The 10,159-nt window shown below is 38.9% G+C and overlaps 1 protein-coding gene across 4 annotated transcripts; it reads left to right on the top strand.

Moving 5' to 3' along the window:
• The first annotated feature begins 1,430 nt into the window (after window positions 1–1,430).
• LOC101173354 (phospholipase ABHD3) lies at window positions 1,431–8,762 on the top strand. Of its 4 annotated transcripts, none has more exons than XM_023953102.1 (10): window positions 1,431–1,695; window positions 1,778–1,889; window positions 2,054–2,214; window positions 2,311–2,493; window positions 2,577–2,622; window positions 3,590–3,702; window positions 3,787–3,960; window positions 4,030–4,078; window positions 4,160–4,325; window positions 6,593–8,762. In XM_023953102.1, the coding sequence occupies exons 1-10, from the start codon at window positions 1,658–1,660 to the stop codon at window positions 6,820–6,822; spliced, it is 1,272 nt and encodes a 423-aa protein (XP_023808870.1). In that variant the 5' UTR covers window positions 1,431–1,657; the 3' UTR covers window positions 6,823–8,762. The 4 variants fall into 4 exon arrangements, with proteins under 4 accessions (XP_023808870.1, XP_020570179.2, XP_004083914.2 ...); XM_020714520.2 differs by having other exon boundaries at window positions 1,781–1,889; XM_004083866.4 differs by having other exon boundaries at window positions 1,432–1,889.
• The last annotated feature ends 1,397 nt before the right edge of the window (window positions 8,763–10,159 follow it).

Here is a 10,159-nt window from a genome sequence, read left to right on the forward strand (position 1 = left end):
TATAAAATACATAAACTTTCTTTTGTTTGCTCTGTCTCCATATTCTGACAACTTCATGTCCTGCTTTCACTACATTCATCAATTTCTGCCTCCTTAACTAACCTACTGTGCCAAATACAAATGTTATTTTCCAATAATGATTTGATCATTAATTTATATCATTTTGAAGCTATTTTTAATGGTGTAGGTCGAGTCGACTCTGCCTCAGACAGATTGATCTAGTTCGATCTATTGATCGATTAATCGTTACACCCCTATTATTTTTTTTAAAATACTTTTTTAAAACATATGTCAAATAACTACATAGAAAAACATTGTAGAAGAGTAGATGCTGCACAGATGTTTTCTGAACAATTTTACTGTCTGTAAAATTCTGAGAGCAAATTTAAAAAGATTTAGACAAGAAGAAAATATAGTGATTACACCAATGATGAAGCTAATTTATAAACAACATGGGACCTAATACCCCATACTCTAAATATTCATGCCAATAAATAATAAATTAAAAAAGGATATTGATTAACTAAAATTGTCACTGATTTGTGTAATGATTCAATCCCAACATTTGGAACAAAAAAAACCAATATTCTTTAATGCAGGGATATTTTTCAATAAATGTAAATGTAATAAAAGCTGCTAATTTCAACAACCACTTAGTAGCTCCTGCTGGGTTGTGCAGGAAAAAACATAACAAACAGTTAAATGAATCAGTTAGTTCGAAAGGGGCCCAAGTCCACAATCTTTTCAAAATAGAGACATTATATGCTCTATGGTCTTTAAGGGAAAAACTATCTGATTATGTGCAAAAAAAGTCTGCTGTACTGTATTGACTATGCTTGACATTTAAAATGCATTAAGCGCAAAATTCCTGGACTTGGGCCTCTCTTGCATGGGTTTTGCTTTATCCCATAGATGGCAGCACTAGTTATCCAATATGGCAGCGCCCCTGTTTAATTCAAGAAGGGCCCAAGTCCAGAGACTTTAGTTTGCTAGTCCTCTGCAATGATCAAAGTGAGGTGCTTCATATTATAGCATTTGTAAGCTATGAACTGGTGCTAAATCTGGGTAAAGTATTAATCATTTGGTGTAGCCTCCCTTTAAGCTACGCAATTAAAATCATTTCCTGGAAAACCAAACCTCTTGGACTTGGGCCCCTTTTTGAACTAACCGATTCAAATATGTACCTAATTATGTTTTTATTTATTAAATGACATAATACTATGTTATTTCAACCTAAAACATTTATAACAATTTTAACTGTGTTTTTTAAAGTCTAGCAATATTTAATTCATATTTATTAATCCCAAATTAGGGGCATTTTTCTTATCTAAAAATCGTTTTTCGAAGTTTTGTTGCGTTTCGCTTTCCGTAGCGTCTATGTTAAAGGCCCCGCGCGCTGAGGCGCAGCTTGTAGTTCCGGCTGGGAGCCGCTAGCAGAAGGTGGCGGTAATCCACATGAAGAACCGATAAGAAGCCATGAAGACCGAAGGAAAAGGCGAAGGAGAGCAAACTAGAGGAGGCGCCGAGGCGGACTTTGAACATCTGAGCTGGAACGAGGAAGCGGCATCAGCGACAAAACGCCGGCAATTAAAAACTAAACGCTGATGTCAGAGAAGAGGAGAAGCTGCACACATCCCGAGCAGTTTCTGGTGGTGGAATGAAGGCAGGTTCCATAACATTTCCGTTCTTGATTCTGTGAGTGTATATTTTTTCCCTGTCACGTCGGCGGAACCCGGCCTGTGGGAGCGGATCGTCATACGGCTGCCATGTACCTCAGCAGTGCGGAGCTGTGGATGACGTGGTGGGAGGGGGTCTCCAGACCGTCCATGCTGTTCCTCTGCTCCGTCACTGGCGCGCTCTACTACTATCTGTGGGGCCGCAGGTGTCAGGTCAGTCAAGGTTACGCAACGACTGCCCACGTCTGGCTCCTCCCCCCCACTGAATGCAATCAACCAAGAACCACTTTATAGCCATCTTAATTCACATCATGTGTGGGGACTAAACCATTTATCACTCAGAAGAGCAGAAGCCCCTAAATCCCTCTCCTCCTCAGCCACCAGCCCTGATCTGCAGCCAGCCCTTCAGTGCCTTCCTCCGCAAGCACTGCCCTGTGGTCTCTGAGTGCTTCAGTCCCACTCCATGGTGCTGGGAGGGCCGGCTTCAAACCCTCATCTGTGTACTCCTCAAAACCAAACCGCCTGTGTCCTATCGCAAGTAAAAGCAAACTCTCTTTTTCTCTTTTTTTTTGTATTCTGATTACTTCTCCAACTGCTGTTACCTGATCTCCGTTCCTCCACCTTCACCTTTCAGTGAGTTGATCCGTACGCTGGATGGAGGTCAGATCTCTCTGGACTGGGTGGACAATCAGACCAGCACGACCTACCCAGAATCCTCCACTCGGCCCACGGTGCTCCTCCTCCCGGGCCTGACGGGAAACAGCCAGCAGTCCTACGTCCGGCATGCCGTCACTCAGGCCACACGCCACGGCTACAGGTCAGCTGATCCCCTCACCTGTGGAGGCTGAAATGCAGACGCAGCTTTTACACGATGTCTTTTATTATTTTGATTTGGTTTAGATGTGTGGTGTTCAACAACAGAGGAGTTTCAGGGGAGGAGTTGTTGGTAAGTTTTCACTGCAACAACAACACAAATATTCCTAATAGTTTAGTTATTTCTTCTAGAATTAATGTTTGATAAACACACAAACAATAAGCCAAATTACATTGTTTTTCTATTACCAGTTAAAAATATTCAGATTTGTTTAGAAAGCACTTCTGCTAAAAAGCATCTCAAAGGGCTTTATATAATAAATAATAGTAAGACAAATAGTTAAAATAAGAATCATAACAAAAAAAAACCAGCACACTCACACTTTTATGTTCTCAAAAATGTGCAATATAGTTCTTATTTGATAGAAATTGACATTTATAAAAACGATATTATCATAAAAATAGACACAAATATGGTGTCACAAAATCATTTTGTGATGTTTTTACTCTAGTCCTGTGCGTACAGAGACTTCTTCAAATTCTTGAAAACTTTTAAAAAAAAGTGAAGTGTGACGTTTTTTATTCATAAATAAAAACATGGTGTCCGTATGTATTAGGTCTTGTAAAATTCTGACATTTATCTTCATAATTTTACAAGTTTGTTCTGGTAAAATTATGAAATTGTACTTGTAAAATTATGATTTTTTTTTTTCCACATAGCGACTTTATTCTTGCAAAATGATACGCTTTTCTCATGATATAAGGAATTTATGATCGTACACTTTTTATTTTTTGTGGCCGGAATATCCCATTGCATGTTTGCATAAAGCTTTTTATAAGTCATAATATTAAAAACTATAAGAAGAAGAAAAATCCTAATTGTATGGGGTAAAGGTTTATTTTATTTAACTGACACTCAGCTCAAGCAGCAGTTTGGAAAGACAGGCACTGGTTAAAAACATTTTTAGTTTTTATGTATTGAAACAAGTATACCGGTATATGCATATCACTGTCTGTTGGGAGTTCACCATATTAGTGTCTGCCACAGAAAAACAAAAGTTGTGGGTCACATTTTCTTTTGTGTGGCTCCTTTTCTGGAGACTCCAGTCACCTACTGTGCTGCAAACACCTCAGATCTGGAGCGTGTGGTCCAGCATGTGAAGAGACTTTACCCTCATGCTCCTCTGCTCGGGGCTGGTGTGTCTTTAGGAGGGTGAGTTGTTTACTGAAGATCTGATTTCAAATTTCCCTTTCAGCTTCCTCCATCTTTAACTTTGTCCCGCCCCCCCTTGTGTAGCATGATCTTGTTGAACTACCTGGCCCGGAAGCGGGGGGATTCGGGAATGGTGGCAGGAATCACCATCTCTGTGGCCTGGGATGCAATCGTTTCCTCCAACTCTTTGGAAAAACCTCTCAACTGGCTGCTCTTCAACACATACCTCACGTATGGCCTGCGCCGCGCCGTCTCCAGGTCAGACGCCTTCTGTGCATTTAAAGCTGGTGTCATGCGTGGATTTACATTTTTTTTTTTCCCCCACAGGCACAGGAAGGTTTTAGAGAAGGTGGTGGATGTCGACCACGTCTTGAAGGTAAGATGTGGATTTAGAAGAGATCCTGTCGTCACACACGCGTGTTTCCTCTCTGCCATCTTGTGCCGTCCTCTCCTGCAGGCGAGGACGATCCGGGAGTTTGACGAGCGCCTCACCTCCGTGGTGTTCGGTTACAAGTCTTGTGTGGATTATTACCTTGATGCCAGCCCAGGAAAGAAACTCCCCCAGACGGCAGTACCCATCCTGTGTCTGAACGCAGCAGACGACCCGTTTTCTCCTAAGAACGGTGAGTGGATCAGACTGTGTTCAGATGTGGGCACAAAAATGCCGGTGACCCTTTCCATGATTTACTGAAGGTGACAGAGAAATTCTGCATTTCATGCTTCCATGTTCAGTCAGAAGGGGGTGCTGCAGGGAGCTTTTAGCCTAGAGTTTAATAAATAAGACAGTGGAAAGTCAGGAGTCAGTTATGAGAACATGTATCAAATCAAATCAAATCAAACTTTATTTATAAAATAGCGCTTCTCATGCACTTTGTGCAGCTCGAAGCGCTTTAACACTAAAAACAGTAAACACACAACATTACAATAAAAACCCCAACCCACCCTTCACCCTTCCCACTCCCCTCCATTAAACCACATGACCCACGGCTCCCACGTACAATGAAATATGACTATGTAACTGTAAGAGTATGTTCATCATACATGCTTGTAAGGGATCCTAGTTATCCTAAAGGGCCCACTCTCATCACCTTTGGATCTACTTTAAAATCATTTCCAGAGATCTATTATTATGATTATGCTGTTTTTAGATAAAAAAAAAAAATCTGTTCTTTTACAAGACATAGTTTCAGTAGTTTATTAGAAATTCTCCTGAGTTGTGGGCGGGACTTTTATTGGAGAGTAACCCTTCTGATATCCCATCAACCCTTTGTTTACACGCTAACATTATGGGAGCAATAAAAATTGTGAACAATATTGGAGCTATCCAGTCGTACAGTATAGATCCAGATTCCAGCTCAGACCAGGAAAACAAAGACATATGTGGATCTATTTGTCTGACAGTGGATGATCAGAATGGAGCGGAGCAGAAAAACTTTTTGCTTCTGCTCCTGATTCACAAAGATTTTAATAAAAAAATACTCAGAAATCCTAATTTAAGATGAATTTCCTTTTTATATACCGGTATGTGCTTTACCATGAGAAAAATTACACAAGAACATTTTAAAGACAAACATCTTTTTCATCAGAGTGGGTTTTTAAAACGCCGTCTCAACATTTGTTTCTTATATTTTCATCTTGATGATTTGAATGAATTAATATTTTATTTTATGGAGTACAAGTCACTCTTTGGGGAGAAAAGTGGAACAATTTTGAGCAAATCCACCAAGACTGTTATAATGCTGCTTTCACACCAAATGCCATTCACGCGTCAAAGTCTCATCTGCTGTCTCTTTAGATGAGCTTTAAACTCGCTGCTCAATGTTTGTCCAAAAAGGTGTTTATAGACTAGATGCTCCCGCCGTCTTGCCTTCTGTACTGCAGGCGCTGCGGCTGAATGACGGCGCCTTCAGTGGCACTTCTGTGTCTCTGTAACCCAGTTTGATGAATTGTCGTCCCGACGGCGCTTCTTCTTCTTCTTCTGTTGCTGTCATCAGCAAATACTGATGCGTACACCAACAGTGCCCTCTAGCGGTTGGTAGTGGGAAACAACCACTAACAGGCAATTGGTTGTTATTGGGAAAATAACGAATATGTATGAGACAATTGATGTTGACAAAGATTACAAGTAAGTAACTCCTGAGGATAAGTCCCACTGCTGGCCAAAATGCTACAAGAACATGTTGAAAACATCAAAAATGCTATTTTCATTGGAGTGGCTCTTTAAAATATAGTAACAATATATAGTACCAAAGTAAAACATGCTAACAATGGTCAGATGTGGGCTGCAGAGCTGCATTCTGCCATTTTTGCATCATTAATCAGCTGCAGAGCATTATTTAGCCTTACAAGTTAAATGCATAAATTAGGTGACTAAGAAAGTCAAATTGAACTTTTTTGAGAACGTTAAGCTAAAATGAAAGTTTGAGCAATGCATTTTTTCTGTCTGCTTATTCGTTCTGTTCATTTTCTAAATATTTGACTGAATTCTCACCAAATTTCCTCCCGATGAAACCTTCCCCAGGATTTGTTTTAGTGCAGTTGGAACAGACACCAGAATCGCACATGCTGCATGTGAGGGAGTTTAAAAGCTGTCATTTTAGCAGGTTTTTGCGTAGTTTCATGCTACTACAATGTAGGTCAATGCTTTTTTTGTTAGTTCCTACCACATTCAGTCAGATTTATGTTTGATTACAGTCTAAAGAAGTTTAGGATCAACTTGGTTTACATACAACTCTTCATCTCAAGTTAGCAAAAGCCAATAATCAATAGAATGATCCTCTGGAAAAAGTCATTTCAACTTGATATCTGCATAGTGTTTCCTCATGTTGTCTGATTTATAAAATTGGTGATTTTCCTGTTTGGGTTAAGTGTTCTTTCTTTCTTCTCACAGCTTTTCCCGTCTCCGTCGTCCAGTCCCTGCCGAACGTCGCGCTGCTCGTGACGGCTCACGGCGGACACATCGCCTTCCTGCAAGGATTGTTTCCACGTGGTGAAACTTTCATGGAGCGCCTGTTTGGCCAGTTTTTTCATGCGGCTTTTGAGCACCCCAGAGACCTCCAGAGGGCATGTGGCATCCAAGAGAAACAGGAAAAAAGTAGCTATGGAGAAATGAAGACCTGAGAAAACTAAAAAACTTCAATCTAGATAATTTCTTAACCCAGACAATCATTTACCCAAAATAAATATAAAGCTAAATTGTTACCAGGATTTGCGAGGGGAAAGCAAAAATGCCAACAAAAAACATTCTGGTGGGGGTTCTCAAATTCCCTGTAGCACCTTTCAGGAATTTAAACATTTTTTTAAAAAGTATGTTTTTTTTCCCTAAAATAGTCGCCTGAACTTGTTTTCCACTCAGAAAACACATTACAAATATTTGAAGATTATGGTTTGAAATCGCATAGAAACAGGCCATTTGTGTAATTTATTGTTTATTTATTATGATTCCAAGTGAAAATTGCTGCTTATTAGTTTATTTTTTGTCACAGCGTTTGTATTTTGCAGAATGTTGCAGAATCTAAATTTAATGAAGCCTCAGTCAGTTTGAAGGAGCCCAAAACCACCATGTCTTCTCATGAACAGCCCTATGCTTTAAAATGATTACACACCTACCCTACATGGAGTTCACACACACAGACGTCCATGAATGAATGTCAGCAACAGCTGTAGTAACACCCCCAAGACACCAGAGGGCGCTGTAGCTGCAGATGAAGCATAAAAAAATCGGTTATTTTCTCTTTTTCTTTTAAAATTTTTTATGATGTAACCAAAAAATCACAAAATAATCAAATTTACTCTCTCAAAATGAGTAAATATGAATGTAGAAATCCACACATGAAATAAGCATAAAGTGACAGAAATCAAGCACCAGCAGAGCAGAGCTTTTGTCTAAAAACAGCTTGTTTGTTCTGCACACAGGAGAAGCATAAATATCTCCTTCATCTAACAATCAAGTCTTTACCAAATGCACAGAAAAATATTGAGATACTTGTTAAATTGTTTGGTATTTGGCAGCTTTGCTGTTGTAGAACACAAGATGGTATAAAGAATCTTTACCGAACAAGAAAACTCAGAGCACTGCAAGGCAAGCCTTTACAGTTAAAGTACTGAAGCTTACGCCATTTAAAACTGTAGCTTAAATGTAAAAGACTACAAAGAGAATTTGCCAAAATCTTTTGTAGTTTGTTTTAGCACAAAGTTTTAATTGATCTAAACTTGATGAGTTTTGTTTAAAATATCTGTTTTGTATCTTATGATCTGCCTGTTGTTTGCCTTTTTTTGAAGCTCATAACAGATGAAGATGTGGAAATAGAGGGAAATGTTTTACCTTTCATTTGCCTCTGAGGTTTCATTGAAATGTTCTGGTAGCTTTACTGAAGCTAAACTACCAGAACATTTCATTGAAATGTTCTGGTAGTTTAGTTTCAGTAAAGCTAAAAGCTTCTCTTTAATCTTTCAAATTGAGTTTAAAAAGTCACTGAGTCAGTAAGAAAATAAGAAAAGTGACACTAAATATAAATGAAAAGAAAATCCTATTTGGTTCCTATTGAATGTAAAAAGCATCTATGGATGTGTCAAGTTAGAGCTGCACAAAAACCCGTAGGATTTTGTGTGGAAACTAACGTGTTTTCAATTTAAATCTTCTAAAAATGGAGGCAAATTGTGGCACATTTGGGGTTCCATACAGGAAATAAGCTTGACTTTAATTTCAACAAAGAAGGATTTACCTTTGAAGAGCTCTTATTTTAATGCACTAAGTTTGGCAGTTCTTGTTAGAATTAAACAGATTAAGCACATTTTTGTAATTTATGTTATTTTTAGCTGAGACTAGCGTGCCACTGTTCAGTTTTGAGGTTACACCTGTAAAATGATGCTTGTTAAAACCCATTTTACGCAAATATTTCAGACAAATGTATTTTACCTGTGACTGATAGGGGTGCTAAATGTCTCAAAAATGAATGTTTTCTTGAACCTAGCAGTGTTTTGTGAGGTAGTAACATGCACTTTGACATTTTCTGTTTTAAAAAGTTCTATTGAATAAACTGGTGTTATCCCCTCCATTAGCTATGTCATTTGTGTTGTGTGTTATTAAAGCCATTTTAATTTCTAGGCCTTCATATTTTAGTGTACTCAGAATTACATGTAATCCCAGCTGGGACATGTTTGGAAAAATGCATGCATGCGAATCCTGATGGAAATGTCAGAACTCATGCACTGCCTGCCACCACTCTCTCCTCTGCTCCCACATATCCAAAGCCTTTTATCTCAGCGTCCCGCAGTCATTATTGTCACTGATTAATCAGAGAGATATTAATAATTAACTGTGAACAATATGGGCCCACACCCTCTGACACAAGGCTTACCCTGAAACCTCATTTAGATGCATTCAGGAGCCTGGAAAAACTCCTGTGTGGAAAAATAGAAACAAGCGGGCAGTTTCCGACTCTGGCAGATGTAATCTGTGAGCTGCCTTAGTTCACTTTACATGAATTCCCACCACTGCTGGGAGTCTGACTCTCCGAAGAAGTTTGTGTGAAATGCAAATACCTTTATTTGTGTGCAGAAACATAAAAGAAATGACAGAATCATCAAAGGCGGAGCTGGGATGTTTCTTCCCCTCTGAGGCAGACAGTTTTATGCAGTTTTGCCCTAAAAAGTTGGTGTGTGGCAAATGGCAGTTTTTTAAACTGCAGGTTTTCATCTCCTGATCCAACAAGATTTAAAAAAAAAAGAAATACTCAGTTTGAATCTTAAAATATTTATGTCCTCCATTAGAAAAACGCCACAAGAACATTTTAAAGACACAATTTTCATTAGAGTGGGTCTAGAAGAGTCACTTTTATGACATTGCATTTTTATTGTACGGTTTTTTGCCTCTTACATTTTTTCTACTTTGTTGTTGCAGATTAACAAATCTAACCATCCAAAACAAAGTTTCTCCTTTTTATGTCATGCTGTTGAGGCCAATTTTTTAAGAATTGCATTGAGCTTTAAAGTGACTTTAGAAGCTCAGAAAGACTGAGTGCTGTTTAATGTTTGCTGGGTGATCTTTCCTCCTGTCCATCTGTCTTCTGGCTTTTGACCAAACACGGTAACACCCAAGGGACTCAAAGTGATTAAGCATGACTTCCCCCTCATTTGATATGGACTTCAGAACAGACCTGATGAGAGGAAAGACTGTTGCTGCAGCTGTTCTCCAGCAGAGGACGGCATGAATCAAGACACCAGCATGAGCGGGAACAACAAACCAGACTTAAGACAAAAAACGTACACACACAGCAGTCCACAACATGTTCTGTATAGATTTCTGTAAAACAAGTTGTTTTTTCTTTTCTTTTTCACATTGAAACTAATAAAGTGGGGGTTTTTGTGTAAAAACAAACTGACAGCTCTATCTATAGCCTTTAAGAGGCCCAAAGCATAAGACAGAAATGAAGTCATAACATGTAATTAATGTGGT

The sequence above is a fragment of the Oryzias latipes genome, chromosome 24, assembly GCF_002234675.1.
Source record: "Oryzias latipes chromosome 24, ASM223467v1".
NCBI classification, from domain to species: Eukaryota; Metazoa; Chordata; class Actinopteri; order Beloniformes; family Adrianichthyidae; genus Oryzias; species Oryzias latipes.